At 40.9% G+C, this 27,755-nt stretch overlaps 1 protein-coding gene across 1 annotated transcript in view; it reads right to left on the bottom strand.

Moving 5' to 3' along the window:
* Positions 1 to 11,943, bottom strand: part of DIPK2A (divergent protein kinase domain 2A) — a 170,661-nt gene extending 158,718 nt beyond the window's left edge. The window contains exon 1 of the mRNA XM_044070109.1: positions 11,635 to 11,943. Coding sequence (XP_043926044.1) covers positions 11,635 to 11,881 — 247 coding nt within the window. The 5' untranslated portion in view covers positions 11,882 to 11,943. The remainder of the gene's footprint in view (positions 1 to 11,634) is intronic.
* Between the last annotated feature and the right edge of the window lie 15,812 nt (positions 11,944 to 27,755).

Below are 27,755 nucleotides of genomic sequence, written 5' to 3'. Positions count from 1 at the left end.
TTTCCCTTTGTTTTACCTGGATTGATTTCTGCCTCTAGAGCGTCTGTTCCTGCCCCTTTGTGATCTTGTGGAGTCAGGAAAGGACCAATTTTTGGCAGGCCAGTTCCTGCTAAACCTTGGGGGCTGAACCTGTAGGAAATCTTTAACTGTTTGTACAGATTTTGCCTTCTCTTCCATTTTCTTCATTACCTGCTGGGCAGGTTCCCCAAATAGACTGGCCTTTATCCATGGGAGCATCCAATAGCTTAGCTTTAACATGATCCGGTAAGACCTGTTCTTTCAACCATGCATGCCTTCTTATCACTGTGCCAGTCATGGCTGATCTAAATGAAGCCTCCAGTGCATCATAGCCACATTTTAAAGAATGGTTACTAACCTGTTGGATGTTATTCACCATTTCTAATACATATTTCTTATCTAAAGATTCATCAGAGGACAGCTTTTTAATTAACTGATCAAGCATAAACTCTTGGTATTGGATCATGTGAAACTGACAGTTTAAAGCTCTAGCTGAAAGAGTAGCAGAGGTGTAGACTTTTTCCCCCCATCTCTCTAAGGACCTGGATTCCCTTTCAGAGGGAATAGGGTTTTTTGCTGTGGTCGAGGCTACTGCCTTAGGCCCCTGGGATATAGTTTCGGGTCTGCAAGTGGGGCCTTGTATAGGTGGTGATGAGTGTCTGGCACCCTGTAAAATCTATCTGGTTTGGCAGGGGCTGGAGGTAAAGAATCAGGTGCAGAGCAGACATCATTAAATGCATCGTCCACAACAGACAGGACAGGAGGTATAGCTAAGGGCCTATCTTGTGGTAAGTGCAGAAAAGTCCTAAGCCTTTTCTTGAATCAGAGAAATCTTGTCCCTGCCATTGGAATTGTTCTCTCATGGCATGTAAGGTTTCCCCAAAGGAGAATTCCTCTGGTGGAGAGGCAGCTGGAATGGATTCTTCAGCATCTGAATCTTCATAATTGGAAAAAGGAGCCTCTGGCTGGTCTGTAATGTCAGAGTCATCCGCAGAATCATCAGAGGACACAGGCTCGGGGGGCTCTGCCCTAGGTCTCTTTCTGGGGGCTGAGAGGCCCTGTCTGGGTGAGATTGGGATCCCCTAATTAAGGATATTAAATCTTCTGCCAGAGTAAGCATTTGTGAACTAGAAGTGGGCCTGAGTGAGGGTGGTTTAACAGGCACTGATTTAGCTGATTTGGCTGCTTTAGCCCTGGCAAAGGCCTTAATAGACATGGCTGCAGGAGGCCTAGCAGCACCACATGCTGGGGTAGAGATATCCAAAGGGATGGTGTCTGATAAATCAGTAGGAACCACAGTTGTAGGCAAAATTTCTGAGGCTGATTCAGGTAAGGTAGCAGGAGCCTCAGTAGTAGTCATGGATTCGGCTGAAGATTGACCAGTTTTCTCGGTTTCGGCCGAAACAGAGACACTCGTGGCTTGCTTAACCGTGGTTTCGGCCGAAACCGCGGACCGCGAGTGTCTGTCTTTTTCTTTGCGTTTTTTAACAATTTGGGTAGTCGGAGGATCCGACGGCATAATGTACGCAAAATCTGAGCCGAAAAACTGTTCAGCAAACTCCGACCGACGCCTAAGCGTTCGTCGGTTGAAGGAAGCACAGGCCGAACAGGCTGCTACGTCGTGGTCTGGGCCTAAGCAAGGCAAACAGTAAGAGTGGAAATCTTTATGAGGTATTTGTTTCCCACAAGTTAAACAGTTATTGACTTTTTCTGACATCGGCTGAGGCAAGAAAGAGTCCCCAACGGGTACTTAGCTTTTTAGAAGTCTTCAAAGTAGTATTCGGTAGTAGTAATCTCTGGATCTGACCGACCGGCACTTGCGAACAGCTTCTGCTTCGGGCACCACGCGGCAAGAAAGACTGGGGAAAATGGCGTCGGCTGATGCCTTTATACCCGAAGACCAGCAGAGATGACGTCGGGTGAAGTGCGACATCAGCCGAAGCCGGACCCAGACTTTGGAATCCGGCCGACCGAAGGGCTGCCTGACGACAGGACAACCCATTTGTTATAACTGCAGATGCATCCATGAAGGACATCCCCAAGGATCTGTTCTTCACTCTTTTCTTGTCTCCCTATTTATCGATGATATAACAGAAGACTTAGACTTACCAATTCTCCCGTGCTTTATGATCATATTTTACTTTTGGAAGCCAACAAATCACATACAGACCTATAAGCACAAGTACAAAACAAGGTTTTCTAAACTATGCCTTTCAGCATCCATTAAATGCTCAATTCAATACAAATTAACACTTTTTGCAAATCCCCCCCCCACCCCAAAAGCAGCCAGCTTATCACTCTACTTAAAACACACTGCGGGTATTACTATCGCTGACATCATAGAATGCAAATAGTTAGGCTCAACACCTGGCTAAATCTCTCACCTTTACAACAAATTAAGCAGGTTCCCAACTTGAGTTTTGATCGATCTTCAGCAGCCAGAACTGCAAGTTTACTAATATTCTACTAAGCAAACTTGAATACTGCCACTCCTCCTACACTACTGAAAGGTTTTAGATTGCTGGAAATTTTTTTTTTATTTGCACTACTGGCAGATAATCACACCAGTGCTACCTGATTAAGCAACTCCACTGGCTACCCATAACTAATACTGCTTCCCAACTGTTGAACTGCTTTCTCAAAGTATTCTACATTGTACATTCAGGGAGAAAACTTTAGAAATAGCCAGCATGGCATTATTACACTGGTCAAGGCCACCCTTCCAAAGTGAAATAGAAGGAAACGCTTTTATGAAACGTGGATCTGCCTCCTGGAATAATTTCTGCATTGAAGTCAAAACGTAATCTACACTGCAAGACTTCAAAAGTCACCAAGAAAGCAAAGTGCAAGTGTGTATACAAGCTGTACCACCTTATGATTATGAAGATATATTTTATGCTTTATTCAAAAACACTTCAACTTTATCTTATACTGTGTAATGCATTTCTAAATTTGTTCCCTGAACTACACTTCAGTTATACAATTTCATCTGTTCATTTCAATGTATTATGCTCTGTTCTTTTGAGCCCAGGTCATGGCTAAAAGGGTCATACTAGTTCACATACCTGGTCAACAAGTGAATAAACTGCATTTACATGGCTGCAAATTACCCTACACATCTCAATAAAGTACTGTTTCTTATATTTTTACACATGACAGATGGCGTATTATTGCATTTAAAGCCTCCACTATATTCTCCTACATCCACACCCATACCTTTTGAGATTCTCAGTGGATTGAATCAGGGGGTGTGTACTAGCTCCCTGATTGTCTGGTACCTTCTTTTCAGTTCTATTGAAATGTGCTTTTGGAACTGCTACTGTGGGTATCTTTCTCAACCCCAGTGGAAGGCAACCTCCAAGTTTTCAAAGCTTAGAACAAACACCGGGGTGTTTAGTAGGCATCTAAGGGAGTTCCTGTTTGCTGATAATGTAGCTAGTGCAGCTCACACTTAGCAGGAATTTCAGTAACTCATGACTTGCTTTGCGAATGTATGTATGGAATTTGGCCTCACTATTGGTTTAAAGAAAACCCAGGTGATGGGCCAAAATGTGGTGAGCGACCGACTTGGAAGTCATCCAAGGTGTGCACCCAAGCTCTACAACCTCTGATAACTTGTCGCTTGATAGCGAGATCCACTAGCGTATTACAAAAGCCCCCACAAGATTTTCCACGCTGACAGAGTATGGGCCAATAGGCTCACTGTGCACACCAAGGTGTAAGTGCAGGTTTACACAGCCTATGTTTTAAGCACATTACTGTATGTCAGTGAAACATGGACTATGCACTCAAAACAGGAGCAGTGGCTCAATGCATTCTATATACGCTGCCTTAAGTGCATACTTCGTATCTCATGGGAGAACAAGATCTCCAACAGCACAGTGATGGAGAGGATTGGCACCACCTCCATGTTCACCCTTTGTGAAACAGACTTATGTGCTGGTTGGGTTATGTCTCACACATGACAGATGGCCAAATACTGAAAGACCTACATTTTGGAGAGCTGCAGTTTGGAAAGAGACGGAAAGGGCCACCAAAAATGCGTTACAAAGACATATGCAAGCGTGACCTTGGCACTCTCTCGAGCGGAGCAAACTCCTAGTATTCACTCACCTCAGACAAGAATGTTGGCAAACAGGAAGTGAAGGAAGCTCTTACCATATAAGACACCACCTTGACGAGGACAGCAGAGAAAGAGAGATCTCAGGAAGACCCATGCCCGTGACACCAGACCAACACCTCTGCCTAGTGATGCTCAGAATGTGTAAAGGACAGCCACTGAAGACCCTGCTCAAATCAGTCCAACAGGGGCACAATCCCATGATCAAATGGAATCAAAGGATACCTTTGTCTACTACTTCTATATTCTCCTACATAAATTAAATTAGTTATAATCACAATCTGCTGCATTTAATAAACTGCCCACTTTACCTATCTCAACAGCTACAAACTGCTTTGTGTTACTAATATTATTTATAGATAGCACATTGGACACAGAAGAAACATTTAACTAGCAGTTTTTGTATTCATGGAAGAAAAACTTTTTTTTAGTCACAATGACTCCTGTCTGACATTTAAAAATGAAGTGTCAGAGCAAGAATATTTTACAACAAGGATTTCATTTAAATAAATGCCAGGGCTTTCTGATGGATTCTATTAGGAAGATACATGGTGACAAACTAAGTATTTCTACTGTATAGTCTAAATCTGTGAAACTTAATCATTTACATAACAGATTTGAAGAGCTGCAAAGCACCGTGTAATGTACAACTCCTGCAGAAAATATGACGTGCAAGAGATGATTTCCTGGGTATTACTCAGACTGCACAATCTGTTCACCTAAAGGTTACCAAAAATAACACCTCTAGGAAGACTGCTCTCAGCATGCAATAACTTATCTGCTAAAAAGAGAGAGCGGAAGAAAACCCATCTGCTTATACTCTTATCAAGATAGCTTAATATGAAACAAGTGATAGATTCATAGGTTAATGCTAAGAAATATTTCATAAGCCATGTCGGTAGTGGTGCCATTTAAACATTCTACAAACTTACAGCTCATCTTCACCAGAATTCCAGACAAAAATATCCACTCCAGGTAAGGTTTCCAAATTTACATTACACTGTAAAAAGTCTGCTGAGTTTTATCATGGATGAAAGACTTCTCCCATTCACGTGTATAGATCTGTACGTGCCGGGATCAGAATGGCTCCCAACCTAGTGTTTTTCATTTGCTGGTAGCTTTACAGTCTGGCATAAATATTACCTGTGCAATGTATCATTTTTAAAGCTCCTTCAGAAATACAACTTGTTGGGAGCAAGCCACCTTCAAACAGCATTTAAACCTGCCAAGCAGCTGGAACAGTATACTATCAGCTAACGGATCTAAAATAGAAAAAAAAAAAAAAAAAAAGGCCTGATGCATTAACTTGTTCTCACATTTTAAAAAAATGATCCAGCCATACCATCTATACATTGGAGCTGCTATCCTGCTGAAGGCACTGTCTGGTCTTGGGATGTTTCAAAGCCTTAACTGGGGGAAAACATAATGGGAGTTCAGGTTTTTGTACTAATTAAAACACAAACTCCAGCTTGTCTATTAGCCCTTAGTGTCATGCATGATCTAGGATGCTTTGAATTTCCCTCCTGTTTTGTAGAATTATGTATTTAATACCAAGTACTCAGATCTAGGTTCGACAGTATCAATTTTATAACAAGCTTCCATATCATTTGCTACTACAGCATTAACTTATCTCCATTCTGTACATACTCCTATTGTTAACCACGGACTAATACATTTTACATTATATATTATTTATGTAAACATCTCTCTCACACACACGCAAAGACAGACACAGGCACAGACACATTCCAGATGACTGGAGAATATACAATGTAGTGTCAGTGCACAACAACCACCAACCAAGTCAAAGGTGAAAATGTCACATCTTTAGGGGTTATTTGCATATTTTGTTGGCCTCCACTACTACAGAACGTTTAAGGTATTACACAGTGAAGACTCTAGCTTTTTTCGCATCAATTTGTGCACAAGAACAAAGGGGATAGTCACAACTGTGGGCAATATGGAGGTATGAAACTCCTGTCAAACTGCATGAAAGTGCTGGAGAAACTGACTGATAAACAGGCAGTGTAGTAGAAAGTAAAATGGAAGATTCCCTATCCACATAAACGCCATCCCTGTCCGTGTTCAAGTGAAACTTAGATCTATGGATAGGAAAGGGAACATTTACCCCAGAACTGCCCCCTATACAACTAATGGGCACAGGCAGCTCCTAAATGCTTTATTCCATGCATGGTATCTATGGTATGATTCCAGTTACTCTCACTAGGGGCAATATATAATTATCAACCACAACATGGGCAAGGCCAATCCTATAACCAAATGAGCTAGATTATTTCAAGCACAAAAAATAAATTGGTGAGGCTTAAAATGGCCTGCAAGAGAAGCTAAGCCTAGTACGTGCCTATTAATCTATGAAACTATGAGCAATTTGAATTCAGATCTGGATGCAATACAACCAACCCAATACAGTGGACAAATTGGATACAGGAAAAAGAGTCCAAATGCACATTCCTAGACTTGGAGGAAGCATATGGAAAGGTCCAGAGAATTAAGAATCATAGAACTGCTCAAATCAAAGTGCCAGAAACCTTGGGAAAATTAGTGCTGGCTACTTACAGCGATCTAATGGCTTGAGTACAAACTGTCTTTGGACTCACACAGGGGCTACCAAGTGTGAGAGGGTATGGTCAGACGAGTCCATGCCTATTCATACTTGTAATGGACTACATTAGCAAACAGGTATGAAGGGACAGATCAACAAAGCTTGTGTAGCAGATGATGCATCACTGAACTTCAGCAAATGGTTGTTTACTAGAATACAAAACTGAAGTCACATGAGGATGAAACAGAGTACAGACTAGACTGTGGTCATGGCAGAAAATCTAAGTCACAAGACACTGAAACTTAAGACAGAAAGGAAGACATCAGAACTGGTTAAAAGTTTCAGATATGTGGAAAATGTGGTTGAGGAGGGAAGTTTGAATGAATAGGTCAAAACTAGAATCTGAGGTGCTGTAGCCAAATGGCATAAAGTGTCAGAAGTGTGTGACAGAAGAATGTGAAAGGAAGCCAAAAAGTAATGTATACAAAAGAGCAGTGCAACCATGCTGTACAGCAGGTTAAAGTTCACAAAACATAGCAAGTTAAAAATGACTTTATAATGTCAGTGCATAGTGCTTTAAATAAACCTGTATCCACAAGAAAAATACTAGACAGAAGAGTGCTTGAATAAGAATATGTGCCTTAGGCTGAACCAGTATGGTCACAGATATTGCAAGGGTTAGCACATTTTGAACAATGTAAGTGTGTTAAGACATGTCTGACCACCTTACATAACAGAATCTGAATCGGAGACCGTTATAAAAACAGGCAAAATATATAAATACAAGATATAGCCAGATAGATATATTTTTTTCATGTGCAAAATATTTGTTTTGCAAATACAAACACAAGTGCAAAATGTTTTAAATCCTGTGACAGAGGAAAACTTCAAAGTGAAGACTGATTCAAGAAATACACCGTATATTGCAATATGCATGGTCTGCCAAGCCTATTACATATGCAAGACCAATAGAAAGTTAAAGGAACAACATGCTGACATTTCACACAAGAGTCATTAGTATGAATGCTTTATTTAAACTTACTAATGAAATAGGGAAGTGCACTGCATTAATTCTGCAGCCTTTACAGGCTTACTGTAAATGAGAACATAATAGGTGGGGAAATAGCAACAGAAAATGTTGAGCATAGTTGGATAAATGCTTCAAGCAGAACAATTTCCTGTAATGAATGATTGTGTTAGCATTCATTCAGTATTAAAGGCTGATTAAAGTAGTAAGTAAAGTAATTAACTGAATGCCCACATGTTCTTCAATTTAAAATGCTTCATTGCTGGTCCTGTGTATGTCACCTGAAGAAGCAATTTATGTGAAACCTTGTGGTATTTTCATTTACTATGGTGTTGTCCATGGTTCCAGAACTCATTTTTCTTTTGTCTCTCTTTATACCACCTGGAAGGACTGAATCCACAGCCATGCAAGTCTCCTCAAAGACTCCACAATAGCAAAACTTTAACAAGCATCCACTGTAATCCTCTTGGTGACCACACTTGGCATTGCACGTCAGTCTTTGCCACAGTTCAAGACAGTTTGCAAATGTTATCCTTGAGGAAGGCATTATAAATACCATTTGTCAATTTTATCAGTCTGCTTTAGTACTGCACCATGTGTTAAACTACAGTTGTGCCCCACTTACCATAAATGTAGATGTTCAAGTAGATCTATGTTGCAGTACTCATCTTGGGCCTTCCTGACGTGCAGAAGCCTGAGACCAGCCTAATTTCCACTGCCTCTACATTATCTTTAACTGACAGATGTCCAAAGACTGATGTTTGGACATCAGAGTGTAAGAGGGGCATCTGTCTGCACCATCTTCAGGTATTTCTAAGCAGTGAACAAGACGTCTAAGGACAGCACAACCTCGCCAGTTGTCCAAATTTAAGTAAGGAGCAAAAACATAGGAGACAGAGGGGATGATGGAGATCAGAGGAATATCTGCAGGAAAAGCTAGTCTATCCCCTGCACCCAACATGGGGGAGCCAAGTGGTCAGCAGACAGAGGGGCTGGAAGGTGGAAGTATGTATTGCAACACTGATCTACTCCAACATCTACAATTATAAGAAACAATAACTGTACTATGTTCTTCTTAGCCAATGTTGCAGTACTGATTCTTGGGAGGACTCCAAAAGCTAAAAGTTGGGTCATCTGTATGACCTTAGGAAATAAGATATAGCAAGATGGCGGTAGCAAAACCTGCTCAAGCCCTGGAGACTTTGCCTAGGTTATAGTCTTTTGTAAAGGTGAGTCGCCCCATGTCTGGTAGAGTGGGTCTTAACATGCCCAGGTAAATCCTTTCCATGACTGAGTAAAAGAACTTAATGCAGATAGCTAACCATTTTGAAACTGTTTGGAGACAGGATTGCACCATTTACCCTCTGTGAAAGCCACTAGCCCTTGCTTTGCTCTATTAGGGGTTTTTGTCCTGTTTGTCTGATCTGCCTATGAACATCCAGGGAGTGAAGACATTCTGGCCTGTACTATGGATTTGGGTAAAAGATGGGAAGGTAGACAGCCTGGTTTAAAGCAAGTTCTAATATGACCTTTGACAAAGGATGGGTTTGTTCTGACAGTGACCCTATCCCTGCTATGAAAGGTTCTTTAGAGGGTTCTCTGGAAAAATGAGCTGACCGACAGACTGAGTATACTGAGCACATGTGAAGCGCATCGAACTGCACGATTAGAAAGAAATTAAGATGGCACCAGTGGATGCCCTTCTTATACCCCATCTGGACTCTGGAAATTGGGTTTCTGCAAGGCAGGAGGACCCAAGAAACAGTACTGCAATACTGACTACTAAGAACATCTTCATTTACGACCAGGATGGCAAAAACATTAACAGTCTTTCCAAACATAACATTCTATGTTTTGTCATTACAGAGTTCTAAGGCCTGGCATGATTTCGGATCACCTGGGCTGGCTATTTTCTAAGACATGATGGCTAGGCCTGCTACTATGCTCTTAGATAAATGCTGGTTTGGCTTATCTATCCAGTAAAATGTCTGGCTTTTTAAGGCAGGCCTGTAAATTTAACTCCACTGGGGGGGGGGGGGGGAAGTAATAAACATGTCCTTAAATATCTCAACAAAGAAATGACCAAGGACAAGAACTACACCCACAACACATTAAACATGTGTGTTCTCAAAGGTGGCATCCTCATTTTGGGAGCCTGGGGATAAAAAGTCTAAACCCAGGATAGAATGAATCTGATCTGTGTAAACCAAAATGTTCTCATCCTTTTCAGAGTTAGTGGAGTTTTAATGGGCAGGCTGCCTATTTCTTGCCTTTTCTAATCTCAGCCTCAAAGCAGAAGGTCTCCAACATGTGTTCACTCAGTGCCTTAATGAATTTCACATTACAACAAATCTCCTATAACCATACTGCTGCTAAGAGGTGCCAGGCATCTCATCCACTGGAATCCAGGTCTTTGATGTATGGACGGCCATTGCTTCAAGAAAACAGTGGAGCTGCTGAACAAATCTGCAGCTCTGAGAGACAAACTGCAGCAAACAATTCTATGTTGACAGAGATAGAGCGGCATGTTAATTCTCCAGAACATGAACAGTCAATATATCATCGAATTCTCCAGAACAAGAACTGTCAATATATCATCTGAGATCCTGATGCAGGTGGCTTTCAAATGATCCTCACAATCTCTTCATAACATGGAAATTCAAATTGATATTTACTTCTGGCCTCAAAACTGCTACGAGCATAACCAATTAATCAGGAATTATGCAACTAGTGTTGATACGCTGTATTGTTCCATATGCTAGTAAACATTCTGCATTTGAATATTGATCTTTGTGCTGTTTGTATTGCATTCATATTTTTATATTTTTCATCTTAGCATTATACTATCTATATTTTGTCTACATTTTCTTCTGCATTTGCTCACTAGGAACTGTCAAACACATCACAATACTGTTACGCTTCAAAATGTAATCCAAAAGCATGGATCATGGTTGAAATGATTCAAACGATGAGCTTACTACTCCAGTAACGAATGAATGAAGTTAGTTTCCAGCGTTCCACTAGAAATGAGCTTTCTCCAGCAAATTACATGACTAAATCTAATGTAGTCTGACAAGGCTATGACTTACTAGCTAAGGCCCTAAAATGTGCTACAGTTATTTTCTGCTCTCCAAAGCCTGTGCAGTCACAGTAAATACAAGAGAAAAACAGGATGACTTCAGAAAAAGTGAAACCATGTTTTTATGGCTTATGGAAAAATATTTTAGTCCACACTACAGAGATTTGATTCCTTTCTTCTCCGTTTAGCAAGTAACTTGACCCAGAGAGTACTCTTGCATCACTCCTGAAAAGGAACACTGGTGTCCAATGGGCAGACCAGCTAACACACTATACATGTATGAATGATTTTTTGCTTTTAAAAATAAAGAGGAACGTTGATAGAAATCACAAAATATCAAAACTATTTTCAGGATGGATCGTGAGGAGTTTCTCTCTCAATTTTGTACCATCACGATGTATTAAAAGTTGATAAGCTGGAAGGTCAGAAAACTGCACTCCATGGGCAGTATGGACATAGTCATATGATTTCCACCTAACAGGTCACTCCAGAGTTTAGACTTCATTCCAACTGCTTGTCAGTATCCGTTTCAGGTTTTGCATATTTTCATTGTGTCCAAGTGGATTTTCTCAGTGTACTCCAGTTTTCACCCATCTACCAAAAGCATGTTGGTTGACTGGCTATGCTAAACTGTCCTTGTAGCCTGGCTCGCAGCTGAAAGAGTTTAAGAAGGACCAGTTCACTTACCTGGTCAATCAAATTAATCATTACCAATCTATCAGTAAACATATCTACAGGGAAGCCTGTTTTAAAAAAACTTGCAAAGTGTAATAACAAACACAAAGAAGAACTTGAAATAAACATTTTAAGAAAGAAGTGGTACTTACTCTGTCTGATTAATCTTTTATCTGTCACCAAAACATTTTCAGCATCAACAATGATGACCTTTCCATCCCGAGGTCCCACTGCAAAATTGTCAAAGCTGACATCCAAAAGATAAAGTCCAAAGTCAAAATCGTTGTTGGTTAACTGCTCTGCAATCTCTATTAACTGCCAAGCAAGATCGACCCTTTTCTGCCATGGTGCATTGTAGAAATTCCAGAGTTCCTCCCCAACATAATTCACAGCTACCATTCTTCCACATGCTCCAAGGTACTTTGCAAATGGCCAGCCTTCATCAGATGGAAAACTCTGCAAAGAAGTAAACAAACAAAAAAAAAAAAAAAACTTAAAAAGCAATCTTGGCTTACACAGCACTTATAAGGCATGCCAAAAATAAGTCAATGTGAGAAGGTACGCAGCTATAATTAAAGGCCTCAAAAGACTTCTGATGTAATATTTAGCTTTAGAATAACTGCAGTAAAGTTATTTGAACAGTTAAAATAAAAATTTACACTAGCACAGACCAGTAAATGCAGTACTTGGATATATCTGAATAGATGGCCAAGCTATTCCACTATAAAAGTACAATGACATTTAACTCATTACATCCAAGTGCATCTGCAGATACCTCCTACTGATGCCTCTAGGCGTCAAATATTGCTTGTTAATATTTGCATCAATAATTCCAAAACCATGCTATGCAAGTTTTTTAAAAGATTTCATCTTAAAGCTTACATAATGGAAAACTCAACTGCATTAATATTTGACTCTGTCTAGCGCAGGTAAGGAGATATTAACTGTTATTATATTAATTTATATAGATATAATTTTCAAATTTTCCTAAACATCTCAACAGCCAAGTAGCACTGACAGAACTCCTTAACCTCAAATGAACGCTCTCAGCAAGCTGAATAAAATCCTGCTGAGAGTGTGTGTAACTTGAGAGGCTGGGGAGATATTGTAAACTGTTTATAAAATATTAGAAATGTAATAGTTACTGTGTTTCCTGTGACTTATAAAATTCAGTTCAAGACCTAGAACCTAAATAATAACAATATAAAAATAGATTGTGCTGAAGAGTTTGCCATTTATACTTTTTTCATAACCCCTACGGCTCCACAGACAAACATTTGTTTGAAAAGTGAGGACAATTTGATTCTGTCAAGGCTCTGCCCATTGGAAGTTACAGCTCAAACTTCCTGAACTCCACTGGAATGAATGACTTAAACAACCATTTTCTAGTTCTACAATTCTTTACATACTACCAGCAGAAAAAGTGATGTAAAGGAGTACAAACAAAACAGCAAATTATTTCATACACATTCTAAAAAGCAGTAAGAAGGTAAAGTGTGTTATCTGCAAGTACTAGCAGGATTAGGATGTGAAGAAGAATTAATTCTACAAATGTTACACTTTACAATATACTAAACCTTCCGGTGCACCAAACCACCTAGCTGTACAAGTGAGCAGAAGATGGAATTTATAAAAGAAAAACAAAAATTCATCCCCTCCCCTATGCACACACTCCAGGAAACGGATGGCAATAAAAGACGCTGTGAAGAATAAGGGGTGGGTAAACAATGCTAAAAGGGAACTATTGTAATAAAGTAAAAAAAAAAACATGACTGAAAATATGACATAGCACTGAATGCAAAAATACAAATGGAGAATAATTCCTTAACCAAGGGTTTTCAGAATGCCACAGCATTAAGGGAAACGACAGAAACCACGCTTGATCGAGCAGGGATTAGGAAATTAAATGGAATCATTAAACAACATTAACAGTCTTTACACAAGCTTTAAAGTTAAACATTAATTTCACCTCCAAAAGAGGAAAAATAAATCAGAAATAAGTGTCATTGTAACTTGCATAAAAATTATAATGCAGTCACAAAATGTAGGAATGCATATAAGTGATACCTCAAAAAGTGGTGTTCATTTACTGTGTAGATTAAACACCTTGCTGTACCGAGAAGCACAGGGTGAAGAGTGGGAGAGTCCTGACAACTGTCACGGTGCTACTTTAGCACTACTAAAAAAATATATACCCTGAAATTAAATTAGTTACTGCAAACTATAAGTTTATTTAAGAATACTGAATTCTTTCTTACAACTGCAAAGTAGTGCTCAAGAAATCATTGGACATTATCACTATATCTTTATTCGCAAAGAGGATGGCTGAATAGTAGTGAACCCTGTGACTTTCAATCTAATTTTAGTTTTGTATTTTACAAAGTTTAAACACATTCTAGTTAATTAACTGTACAGGAAAAATGTACTAGGTTAGCAAAAAAAATCTGTGAAATGTAACTGTCTCTGCTTAAAAAGTAAATAAAATTAGTAACATTTAATAACTTTTTTGCACGGTTTTTATTTTAATTTAGGATGCATTATTATTTTTGTAGCTGCCATAGACATATACATTTCCACACAGACACCCCTCTAAATTAGGTCTACTTCAGAAAGATGAAAACGCAAACTATTCGCTCATGTGAGCGTTCGAGAATCAGAAACTCTACCGAGTTGTATTTTGGGATCGCAGTACAGTGAAGATCAGAATATTTGCCGTTTCCTCACTGTAGTGCGATCTCAGAGTAGGAATATATATTTAGCAGGGGGGGACAGCCCCCCACAATACCAATTCTGAGTTTTTGATTATTCGCTAATGCGAGCATTTGAGAATTTGCGTTTTTAGTTTTATGACAGACCCTCTAAATCAGCTGCTTTATGGGCAAATACAGGAAAAGAAAAAAATCAAGATATTATAAATGCATAGATTTCCTTGTATAGCATTTTGGAATTATTCTGATCTACCACAAAATTTCAGTAGACGAAGCAGAGAATCATACTACTTAACCAAATTTTACTTATTACAGAAGGCAAACAAAATAAGATCGGTTATAGAGAAATCTGCATAGTTCCCAATATGCCTTATAAAAAAACGAATACGAGTGTTATTTACTTTATAACATGCCTGACCAATTTCCTTCTCTTAATATATACTCTTACAGCACTTGCTTTAAAGCGTCTTTTATTATTTGAAAATGTTTTTAAAATGGTCTTTTCTCATTGGAAAGTAGTTTTAAAAACAATCTCCAAAATGTTAATAAAAAGGACCCACTACATGCAAAAAGAACATACTGCAGCAGTCAAATCACAGAGATGATTATATACTCAAAATGGTTACTGACAAAAAAACTAAAATCTGGTGCCAGGGTTGACGACGATAGCCTTAAGAACACGGATTTAAAAAATGTTACCAGTTGGAAACAAGAAAAAGAAAAAAGTACGTGTGGTGATGTGAGGTATTGCCAGCTACACCAGGCGAAGTAGGGCTGCAGATGTGTAAGCTAGCTGGAATTTAGTAAAGAATAACACGTTATTTGAATATCAAACTAATTTGTACAGATGCTTATGTTGAAAATGCATCAAAAGTGAGTCCTATCTGTGTTGTAACTGAATTAAATATATATATATATATGTTAACAGAGGATACTGGAAGAGAACAGGTTAAGCTCAGCTCCAGCTAACTTTGGAAAATAGTAAAAAAATTAAATTACTGGGCCTAGGCCATAAAGATGTTATCACACACCTTTGAATGAAGCCAGAGATGCAATGTCTGCAAGAAGCATGGCTTGTTAGCCTCTACAGGAGGAGTAGAAGTTTATAATTGTTTTATGACTTCTAGAAGCTGCACCAGATCTGAGCAAAGCTCTTGGGTGCGTATTACTGACATGTAGGTGCTAAATCCTGGCAGTTTCTAGCAATGGGGGTTGCATGGAAACCAGAAGTCAGATGACCAGATGTATGTAATGTTATTCTGTACAGAAATAATGTTTTAACATTAGCGGAGACTGAGGTCTCAGAGTAGTCTGTTTCTTGGAACATGACATAGAAGGATCCCTCACTTACTTCATCTTGCCGTGACTAGTAACTGACCAGGGATAGTAATTCTCTAAATCAGTTAGGAAAATAGTGATATCAGTTAAGTATGATTTTTCTGTAACTGTGTGAATCTATTCATCTGTGTTATTTTAATATTTCCTGTGATAACACCCTGGTGTTTACTGTAATTTTCATGTTTTTATTATTTATTATTAAATATATTTAAATTTTTCATCGTGGCTGGTCCTTTAGAAAATATTTTAACCTTGGACAGTACTTGTCTACTGCTGACACTGTGGCCACTCCTAAAAACATGTCTGTTTGGTCAACGTCACCATTTCTATTCATATTAAATTCACTCAGTATAATTGGGTACCCTTGAAAGAGCTTTAGAGTAGCTGGCCTTGGGGTGTCTGGTGGCAGGGTAATTACCTTACAGTCTGGGGAGAAGGGGACATAGGGGGCATAGCCAGTAAATCTGTAACAGCCTTTCCCAGGGGTGTGTGTGTGTGTGTGTGTGTGTGTGTGTGTGTGTGTGTGTGTGTGTGTGTGTGTGTGTCACTTGGAGCAGGGACACAAAGCATTGGTTTCACAGAGATGGTGCTGGAGGACTTGAGTTAAGTCCTCAGCCGAGAGTCCAAGCCAACAGCTGTGCCAGTGGGGAGCCCTACTGGGGACTTGGGGAGAGACAGAGACAGAAACCCAGATCGCAGGCTGAGTTTCTTCCCTGTGTGCTCTTAAGGGAAATTGTGCTTGATGCAGAGAGGTCTGCATCTGGAAACACCGAGTGCATCCATTTGTATTCCAAGTGAACATCCCTGTCCAGTGTCAGTGGTGAGGATTCAACTGTCCCAGAGTCGGGATGTCACAATATGCAACACTTTTGGTCTGTAAAATACATGCTTTCCATGGTCTAGGAAGCATGACATTTTCTCTTTTTGAAAACAAAAACAAGCGTCTCTAAATTGTAATTGGAATTCCTGTGCTAGCAAGTCAAAAAATGTAATTATATTCAACTGAAAAAGTAGCTGACAACTGTGAAAAGAAAGCAGACATTAACATAGTCAGTTAAGAAATGTAGCATCGACATCCTGTGTGTTGCTGCTTTTTATTATTTTGGGGCTGATGTAATTAAGCCCTTGTCCTTCACAGGTGCCAGAAATGGTGTAGCTATTTTGTTGTGGAAAGCAAAATAAAGGAAACTGATGTAATGCTTCCTTTTAGAGGAAATGATGTAATGAAACTGTCCAGTAAAATTGAACTGAAGTGTATAAAACATTGGCTTCGCCCCCCTCCCCCCAATCTTGGCTTGGAAGAACTTAGTGGCACCTTTGTGGAAAGGTTTGGGTTACACCTGTGAATATTTCTAATATTTCTTAAACTCAAGACTACTGAGGGCTAGGATTTCTTAGCAAGAGATGGCCAGGAGGTCTAGTTACCTGTAGATTTTCTATAAATACTATACCCGGTGTAACTGAATGCTATTTTATTCCTACACGTGCACTGCAAAGTTTATTCACTTTTAAGAACCAGTGACTGCTCTTTATATTATTATATATTTATCACTACTATTCCAAAGGAAAGCTATCATTCACCACTGGTCCAGGTGAGGTGCACAATCTAACTACCACTGCCACAGACATCATAACTTTTATGGGCCCTGCTAATATACCAGGAAGCTTAATTATCATTACCAAGTATGGCCTACCTAAACCTCTATTACACCACTAACATGCTTCTTGCAACAGGCTATGCTGCAGAAGCCTACAGAACAGCCAGTGTGGTGTTCCTACATAAGGAAGGCCTGTCCACCAACCCTGGCAATTACAGACCCATCACTCTTACTAGCTTTGTTTATAAAGCCATGGAATGTATTACTTCTGACTGCACAAGTGTAAACATTGACATTATCAAGCCATAGACCCATATCAATTTGGTTTTGTCAAGGCTAGGTCCTGCAACTTCTTAACCTTGCAAATTTCTATGAAAGAGCAACACAGATGCAGGAGATGATGGTTACATGTGGTGCACAGGATGTCCTCCATGCAGGTATCACTGACAAAATAGTAGACCTGGCCAAGGCTTCTGATGTTATTCCCTAATGCAAGCATCACAAAGTGGTGAGCCTAATCAACTTATACACAATGAAGTGGACAGAAAATGTATTGCCAAACTGGACACATGTTAAGAGTTGTAGAAGCAACCTTAGGAAGCAAAAATGTCACAAGTGGAGCTGTTCAGAAAGTACAGTTGTGTACACTTACCATAAATGTAGATGTTTGAGTGCATTCACTGTTGCAGTCATCACACTTGGGTTGATTCCCAAAGCTGAGGAAGGGTGGAAGCAGTCAAGAAGAGTTGGGGCTGGCTAGTAGGCCTTGTAAGACTGCTGTAGCAAATCCTGCCCTGGATATGGAAAAGATAGGAAGGTGGTAATACTTGGTGTGTACAGAACTCCAGGTAGCAGCTTCCAGTATGTCCCTTGTAGGGACTCCCCTGAGAAATGCTGTAGAGGTAGATGTAGCTCTAGTGGAACGTGTTCTAACCCCCCCGAGGGGTTGGTTTTCCATGGTGCTTGTAGCAGAAATTGATGCAGTGTGCTATTCATTTGGAAATTGTTTGTTTTGAAATGGCCTTGCCCTCTGCCCCTGTTGCAAAGCTAACTAGCAGCTGGTCAGATTTTCTGAAAGGCTTAGTCCTATCAATGTAGGATCTGAGCTGTCTGTGCACTTCCCAAGCGTGCAGGATCCTTTCCCCTTTATTTTGAGGATCAGGGAAGAAGGTTGGCAAATGGATGGATTGGTTGAGAGCCACACTGGACACCACTTTAGACATAAAATAAGGGTTAGTTCTGAGGGAAACCCTGTCAACATGGAAAATAATGAAGGGTTTCACAGCCATCAGTGCTTGCAACTCAGACACTCTTCTAGCTGAAGTGATGGCTAGAAGCAAGGCCGTTTTCCAAGAGAGGAATTTTAACTGCTGAAGCAGCAGGTTCAAAAGGGGGAAGTGTGAGCTTTTCCAGTTCAAAGTTATGGTCCCGTGGGGGTGGGTGCTCTCCTTGGTGGCTTTAAGTTGTTTGCCCCTCTCAGGAACTGTTTGAGGAGGGGGTGAGAGAATAGAGGTGGCTCAGAATTGTAATGAGCCGAAATGGCAGAGGCATAGATCTTAATGAAGGAGAAGGATAGGCCTGTGTGGAGTAGTTCTGCTAGGTAATAAAGGTTGAGGTAAGGAGGGCAGTGCTGTGTCCTTTCCTTTAGACCGAATCCAAGAACAATACCTTTTTTCCACTTTTCAGCATAGGATTTCCTAGTACTGGGCCTTCTGGCTTCAAGGATGACGTCCAGCACCTGTTTGCTTAGGGTCGCTGGAGGGGTATTTAAGGAATAAGCCAGGCTGCAAGATTTAGGGGTTTGCAATTGTGGATGCAAAATCTGTCTCTCCTGCTGAGAAAGCAGGGTTGGGGTCTGGTGTAGGTCCCAGGGTGGCACCGTTGTCAGGCTATGCAGGAGTGGGTACCAGTGCTGGCATGGCCAGTCCGGGGCAATCAGAATTTGTCCTTGGCCTGTCTTGTTTTATCTTGAGTAATACACTTGAGATAAGGGGCAGAGGAGAAAAGGCATAGATTGAGAGGTTTTCCCATTGAAAGAATAGGGCATCCACCTTCCAGGCCCTGCTGTGAGGGTACTTGGTGCAGAATATGCTTAACTGGTGGTTGTCGGGGGAGGCAAAACGCTTGATCTCTGGGGTCCCCCATTTCTGGATCAGAAGGTTGAAGGTGCTAGGCTCAATTTCCACTCCTGTGGGTCTAGGATATTTCTGCTTAAGTGGTCTGCCAGTGAATTTTGTTTGCCTGGCAGGAATTGAGCTTGTAGATGAACTTGGTTATCCAAGGCTGTGTTCTACAGGGCCATGGCTAACCTGCAAAGTGGGTATGAATGGGTTCCCCCCTGCTTGTTGATGTACCACATAACTGTGGTGTTGTCCGTTTCATCAGCAGTTGTCCTGGAAAGAGAAGGTATCTGAAAGCTGTCAGGGCATTCTGTACAGCTAGCATCTTTTTTTGATTGATGTGCATAAGAATTTGCCTTGGGCTCCAGTGGCCCTGAATACATTTGCCCCCCATGTATAATCTGATGCATCTGTGGTTAGGGTCTGGGCAGCTTGGGGTTGAGTGAAATGCAGTCCCTTGTTGTGGTTGCATGCTTCTGCCCATCAAAAGAACTCTGTCCTTAGACAAGGTATGATAGGAATGACTGTTTCCAGGTCCTGAGAATGTTGGCACCAAAGACTTGCAGATAGCTGGGTTCTGGTGGCCATTTGTTTGAAGTAGTCTGTCAGACCGTTTTTTTCTGAAGTGAGGAATGCCATCTGGGAAGCTGTGTACAAGCTTGCTCCAAGGAATGCAATCTTTTGACTGGGTACCAGTTGTGATTTCTTTTCATTGATGGCGTACCCCAATGAAGTCAGAAGGCTTTTTACAAATGTCCAGTGCTGAAGTAGCAACTCCTGACTGTCTGCCTGAATCAGGCAGTCATCCAAGTACAGGTAAATGTGGATATTTCTCCGCCTGCAGTATGCAATGGCTGGAGCCAGGCATTTTGTGAATACCCTGGGCGCGGTAGATAAGCCAAAGGGAAGTGCAGAGAACTGATAATGCATAGACCCTGCCCTGAAATGTAGACATTTCCTGCATGACTCCCTTACGGGGATGTGCAGATATGCTTCTTTTAAGTCTAGGGTGACTAACCAGGCATCCTTGGCTAACATTGGAAGAAGCTGTTGCAGGGTAAGCATCTTGAATTTTGGTACCACCAGAAAGGTGTTGAGAATTGAAAGATCCAGGACTGGGTGCCAAGAGCCCTCTTTCCTGGGTACCAGGAATAGTCTGGAGTAGAATCCTTGACCCCTCTGTTCTACCGGAACAGGCTGTATAGTTCTGAAATTCAGCAGGAAAAATACTTGGTTTTGAGCCTCTGCCCACTGGGGTTTGGAGGAAGGTCTGGAAATCCACGTGGGGTTGGCAGTGAATGGAAATAAAATGTGTACCCCTGGGTTACAAAGTTGAGGACCCATCGGTCCTGAGTGATGGACATCCAGTTTTTTTGCATGAAGGGCAAGTTTTCCTCCTAGGGGCACAAGCAATTGGGCAGGGCTGGGAAGCAGAATTGAGAAGTCATTGTGAGCTTTTTCCATAAGGAGGTGGCTTACCACTCCCTGCATAGATTTAGCCTTTTCTTCCATCTTTTTAAAAATTTCCTCTGCTTTGGTGCCAAACAAATGGTCCTTAAAGGAGCGTCTAGTAATTTAGATTAGACATGATCTGGCAAGGCCTGCTCCTTCAGCCAAGCATGTCTTCTCAGTACAGAGCCAGTGACTGCTGCCATGCAAGATGCTTCCAGGGCATCAAAGCCACACTGCAAAGTATGCTTACTAACTTGGTTTACAGAGTGCATGAGCTACTGCAATTCTTTATTTTCTGCACAATCTGGAAAAATTACCACTTTTTGTTTAACAAGTTTCATTAATATGTTGCTGGTATTTCAGCATGGGCAACTGGCAATTCAATGCAATGATAGCAAGAGTTGCAGAGGTATACCTTCTTACCCCATCTGTCCAAAGCTCTGGAATCTCTGTCCGAAAGGATAGGATTTTTGGCTGTAGTAGCCTTAATACCTTTAGGTCCCTGGAAAATTATCTCTGGATCAGCAGTAGGATTCTTGAAAAGAAACTTGAGAATCACGTACTCTGTAGTACCTGTATGGTTTCCTAGGTGCCAGAGGTAAAGTGTCTGGCGTAAGACTGGATTCAATGAAAACATCATCCACAACATCCAGGACAGGGGGTAACAGCTAAAGGCCTGTACTGAGGCAACTCTAGAAATTCTCCGAGTCTCTTTTTGGACTGAGGATAGTCTTGCCATTCCCAATGGAAATGCTCTCAAAGTATGCAAGGTTTCACCAAGAGAAATCCTCTGGAGGGGAGGCAGAGGGAATGGATTCTTCTACATCTGAATCCTCATAGGCAGATAAGGGCATGTCTTCATAATCAGAAAGGTCAGTCATCAGACTCCTGGTCTGTAGAACCTGAAGGGGACTGGAGTCTGTCTCTTAGCTGGGGAAGGCTGGCTTCCCCTAATCAGCGTACTAAGCTCTTCAGCAATTCTAAGCATTTGTTTTTGTGGCATGGGTGCCTGAGCATGCACTTTGGTCATCAGTTTTCTAGGCATAGTGCGTACTCTGGGCCTAAGAAACTCGGTAGTGTTGGTTAAAAAAGAAGTGGTCTGTTGGATTCGAACATCGGTAAAATGAAAATCTCCCTCAGAAGCTGGTACCTGCACAGCAACTCCAGACCCATCTAAGGTAGAGACATCTGCTGGTTCCATAGTCTAAGAAGAATCTCGTGGCATATCGGACTCCAAATGGGTCTTAGCAGAGGGCTGCGAATCCACAGAAGTAGGCATCAGGGGCTGCAAAGGAACCTCACAGAGTATCGGTGGACTGGCGACTAGCTTAGCGGAAACGTCGGCTGCAGTTTTTGACCTATGCAGTCTGGCTATCTTTACTTTTTTTGGAAGATCGATGGTCTGATGGCTTACCGAAGCAATTTCAGAATACGAAGATAGAGCGCAAAAGAATTTAGCGACAAAGATAGCCCTACGACAAATGGTTCAGGCGTTAAACAAGGCACAAGAGGTATTTGCTTTCCACAGCAAGACAATTGTTAACTTTTTCTGACATTGGTTAGAGCAAAAAAAAGATCCCCAATGAGGTACTTGGCTTTAGAAGACTTCAGGATTATTTAACTCTAAAACAAAAAATTTGGGTAGCGGCCGACCGGCACTTGCGAACTGCTTCTGCTTCGGGCTCCTCCTCGGCAAGAAAGACTGATGTAATGGCATTGACTGCCTGTTTTTATACCCCTGACTGCATGGAAGAAGCGACAGCATCTGACGCAGAAATACTAAGTCTCTGGTATTAGGGCCGACTGAGGGCTACCTGCAGGCAGATGATCCAAGTGTGATGACTGCAACAGTGAAACACGAACAACATCTGGGTCCTCCTCTATATGACATTTGTTTCTCTGATCTACAAGTCGAGTGAATGTCCAAGGTCTCTGGTTAATAAAAATTCACTGATGAATGTCTACCAAGGGTTGCCATTACAGTATGGAATGAAGTGAATGTACTCCAGCAAGGGGTTGGACTACTAATGGTTCAAGAAAAATGGCCTCTACCTTAATGCAAAAAAATCAATGCAGTACAGTCCATTTTAGTAAAAGAAATTGTCAGGATACCACAGAGGTGACATGCCCCTTAAAGCTGATATTCATCCACAGGCCTAGATATCTATTACTTGATCAGTATGTTTCCAGTGTAATTGAAAAATCCTACCTGGCCCAAACAATGGGGAAAGCTCATCCAGAACCATAATAATCTTTCTTCAAATATGTTCAGGTTTTATCCTTCCCATCTTGCTTCTAATTGGCTCATCTCTTATTGATCCCATTACTGAACATAATTGCCCCATTTGATATGCACCTAACAAAATGCCCCATTAAACTGGACAGGGCCTAAAGGTTCCTAACCAAAAAAAGTTACAGGCCTACAATACTTGGACCTGGCTGGCCTATTTTGTTTCCCTTACAGACTTCTTCACAGCAATCTAGATCTAGTCTTTCAAGTCATAAAAAATACCCCTCTTAAAACATGCCAAGTCTTCTTAGAACTAATGACTATCAAAAATAGGACACATCAATGAAATGCTCTAATCTCAGCATATTCTCCACTTATGAAATAAACAATCTTGTCTATTACGCTACATTCAAGTAGCAACGCTGAATACAGTATGGTGACTGATTGCCTACACTATCTTTGAACCTAACAAAAAAATTGCTGACACTTTTTCAATTAAAACCTTTGAATAGATATCTAAGGGCTATAGAGTGGCGAGAAAGGGGACAATGACCTTGAAAAAGGCATTCTTGTCAGTTACAGGTATTTGGAAAGAAGAAAAAATCAGCTGAGGGATAACCATTTTTTTAAACAGTGAAATAACCTTACTTATACAATGCTTATTTTCATAAAAGGAAAGGTGAGAAGGTGCATTCAACTTTTGCCAGGAAAGCTCAAGGAGAGAAAAATCTGCACATTGACAACCTCCAAGCCCAATGCCCTCATTAACCTGTGAGTGGCCAACAGGCTATACATTCTGCCAACGCAGTGACCTCCAACAAAGAAACAGCTGAAATTATTAGCATCTTCAGCTGAGAGCCTGCTGAAAACACTTGCTCCAACATCCAACTTAACTATTTGGCAGCTTTGGCACCATCTCCAGGCAATAAACGAAATGTAAATACCAAGTCAAGTTTTTCTTAGACACTGATGATCTGGGTTTCATCAGTAGTGCCTCTTCTTTAGAATCCTATACTTCAGCAAGTCAGAATGTGAGCTTGCCCACTTATGCAACACCAGGTAACATTTCTGATTTTCACAATGGTAGAGAGTCAAGTATTACTTGCCAGACATTTACTGGCATTTCCAATTACACCTGATCTACTAAAGGTTAAATGTTCATCACACAGACTCATTAGGGAAGGCTGTAGCACAAAATCCCAAAGAATTCATGCAAAAAAATCTACAGGAAGAATATGAAGAGCTCCCTTCCCTCAAATACCCACAGTATGTTTTAGCATACGCATATTTTAAAATAGTGAAGATGAACGGACAGCAACTCCAAAACGCATGACTTCTGTGACCCTGAAATGATGCAGTTTGCTTATCAGAACACAGAGCTGAACACCTGTGATATATTTATAATTCTCCATTGTGCAGAGATAAATGACTTGGCAGAAGGTGAGTTCAGGTTGGTGGGAAAATGACTGCAGTAGATGGCAGCCAGTTGGTTATATGGTTAGCCTCTCCTTCCTTCCTAACAAACTTTTAGTTTTATTCTCTGAACCATATCGAAACAAGTGCTAGAGATTACACTGGCAGCATTAATCCAGGCTCTAGCAATCATTGTTGAACATCACTCCTTCCAAGATGCATAATCTCACCAAGACCTTCACTCCCTCAACACCTAAAATCAGTACATTTCTACTGCAGAAACTCATCTCCTCTACAACTAATTATCCTCCAAACTAGCCTCACCACTTGTACAGCACCAAAACACAAATGTATGCACTCAACTTCCTCAATCATTCCCCGTTCACGCTTAAACATGGGTATGCGAACCCGAATTACAACACCGTCTCCTCATCTTCTACTACTCTTCATGACCAACAGGACACCAGTCTCCTCCTTGCTAATTATTAGCATTTGTTTGGATGAAGGGTAAAGACTTTTCATATTTGTAAGCTCCTTCCTTCTATTTAGGGGATGTTGACCAATTCTCTGGACCACTCTTCACTGCTACTGCAACTAGTGAGCCTACAAAACTCAGCTGCAGCCATACTCTGGTTTCACTATTTAATAATGCAAATGAGCCAAGAACAGATTGATTTTCACAAATGCCGACATGCTAATTCCAATGAATCTTAGTTCATATGTGATTATTGTGCTAACAACTTTCCAGGAGACCTTTTTAAGCTGATCCATGCTTCCCAAATGCATCAGACAAGTTTTGATACCTAGGGTTATTTTAAGGGGTATTTGTAGGCTTAGACATAGGTGATCAAACATTTGCAGGAACCCAAGTGGATGCTCCAGCTGTTGAATATGCCTGGTAAGGCACGTACCGAAAGGGGTACTGTACTCTGACTGGGTTGATCAGGGCAGCGTACAGCAGAACAAAGACATCCTCTGACCTAGACACCACACCCTCACTTACAAGTTGCTCAACATAGGAGGATACCCTTACTACCACAGACACATGATGGCCAAAGGCCAGGTTACAGTCTACATACATTCTCAAATCCTTGACCACTTGGTCTACTCTCAGGAGTGTATTATCAGTGTGGTAGTTTTCAGGGGTAGCGGCCTTCTCAAAGAATACTATTAGCATTTTTTCTGGAATTGAGTTTTTGACCATAGTTCTGGCTCTAGTTATTGGTCTGTGTTAGGACTTCTTAAAGGATATTTGTGTCTCTGGGGGATTCTGCGACTGCTCCTAGTTTTTAATCGTCTGCAAACTTGGTCAGCCAAAAGCCTCTGATGTTGGCCTTAACTTCAGAGATGTAGATGTCAAAAAGGAGTGGCCCCCAGCTCCCATCCTTGAGGGAACCTGCTAGTTACTGGTCTTTTTGTGGAGATGGACTCTCTTATCCTAACTTCTTAGGTACTAGTTTTGAGCTAGCTGCCTATCCAATGGGTGACAAAGCAGTTTATATCCAGTTTTGTTACATTTGCCTACAATGCCTGAGTAAGGTACTGTGTCAAATGCTCTGGCCAGGTAAAGGTAGGAAGCATACATCATTCTGTTCTAATCTATTGACCATCATGAAGAAGTCCATTAGGTTGAGCAGGCATGACCTGCACTCGATTAAAGCAATTTTTTTCATTTCCATTACAATTCTTTCCATGCCTTTGCATATGAGACTAGTCAGACTTATAGCTGTAGTTGAGTCTGTAGATAGACCATCATTGTGTAGAGGGATGACAGCTCCAGCTTGTCTGGAAGACATGGTTAAATAGCAATTCTAGTGGGCCTGATAATAGCATGAAACGTGACCCAAGGAGGCATCCTGGAATATTACTGGACCTCAATAATGCTGTGTTCTAGGCCTTGCAGAGTGCTTTGAGGACAAGTTCCCTAGTGACAGCTTGGGTTGTTAAGGCTGAGGGTATTTCCTGAGAAGTGTCGGGGAGGGGAGTAAAATCAGAGATACATTTGTTGTCCAGTACATTTGCTATATTTTCTGGTTCAGTTGCTGTGCACCCATTGCCTTTGAGGTTGAGGCCATAGCTGAGGAATGTATTGACTCTCCTTGGTCTGTAAGATTACTTTTACCTCAGCTTTTTGCTTCGTTAGACTTTAGCAGCTCCAAGTTGCTTGTTTAGATTAATGAGGGAGGTTTTTTCCAACCTTACTTGGCATTGCTCTTACTGTTTTTTGCCATTTTCTTCCATTTGTTATACAACCTATTTATTTTGAATTCCACCAGGATAGCTTGTTTAAATTTATCTGGTGTATATTCCAGGTATGTACAGCTGTCTCTATGCAGCCATTAACATGACTGTACATTTTTTGTGAAACATTCTGCATAAACAGCGGTGTTCTCAGGGCTTGGGCAGAGGAGTTAACATTTTGTTAGTCACTTAATAGTAGGAAGTTTGTCTTAGAATAATTTCTAAAAGTTCCAGGGTTAGCTTGGGTCTCCAGTTTTATTCTCAATTCAAAATGAGACAACTTTACGGCCCATCCTGACCAGTGAGGACATTACAATGGGGAATGCAACATTCTCCCACATTTGGGAGTACCAAGTCAGTGGGTGTTATGGACTAGCTGTTTCAGGTTATTGGCATTTATAAAGTCCATGAATCTCTGGGTCTGCATGCTTGGAGCTGTATATGATTTTCTGTTTATAGTGGGGTAGTTAAAGTCACCCATGAATATGGTGCTGGGTTGCATGGGGAGTGTATTCAGTATATTTAACTGCATTGTATGGGTTGTGTCACACAAGGGGACCTACAGGTTTTAAGGGTATGGTATGGGACTTTACCTATGGTAATTTGGACGTGGAGTAGCTCGCGTGTGTCCTATTGTTAGGCCAACCTTGGTGTGTTTTTTTATGTAAACTGAGGCACATCCACCTATTGTCCCTTCCTGTGCATTAGCTGGTCTAAACATGTAGAAGACATTATAGCCCTGCACTGCCTGGTTTCTCTTTGCAGCTTTAAACAATGTCTCAGTAACTACACAGACATCTACATTCCTCCAGGTGAGGACAACTTGCAGGGAATGGAGCTTCTCTGGCTACGTTGTAAAAACATTAAAAGAAAAGGCATCTCATGGGAAAAACTGAAAAACTACAAAACTTCCAATCTCGGGCCACCCACTGGAAAAAGGCCAAAATATTTAAAAAAAAAACTACTTCAGAGGTACATAAGCATCTAATCAACCCCAGATAACTCTGGAAATGCATTAAACTACCTGTTTGGGTCTCAAGAGCAGCAAACTATCTGAAAACCGCCTTCATTAACATTAAAATTCTGCTAGCATCCAGTTTCTGAGTCAACTACCACCAAACTATAAGTACTACTAAAGCATAACCAGAAAACTCATGTAGGGCATGCAGCGCT

This window comes from Protopterus annectens, chromosome 4.part1 (genome assembly GCF_019279795.1).
Source record: "Protopterus annectens isolate FY-2018-M chromosome 4.part1, PAN1.0, whole genome shotgun sequence".
Lineage (NCBI taxonomy): Eukaryota > Metazoa > Chordata > Ceratodontiformes > Protopteridae > Protopterus > Protopterus annectens.
Note: the sequence above shows the minus strand (reverse complement) of the source record. Positions and strands in the feature narration are given on the sequence as shown.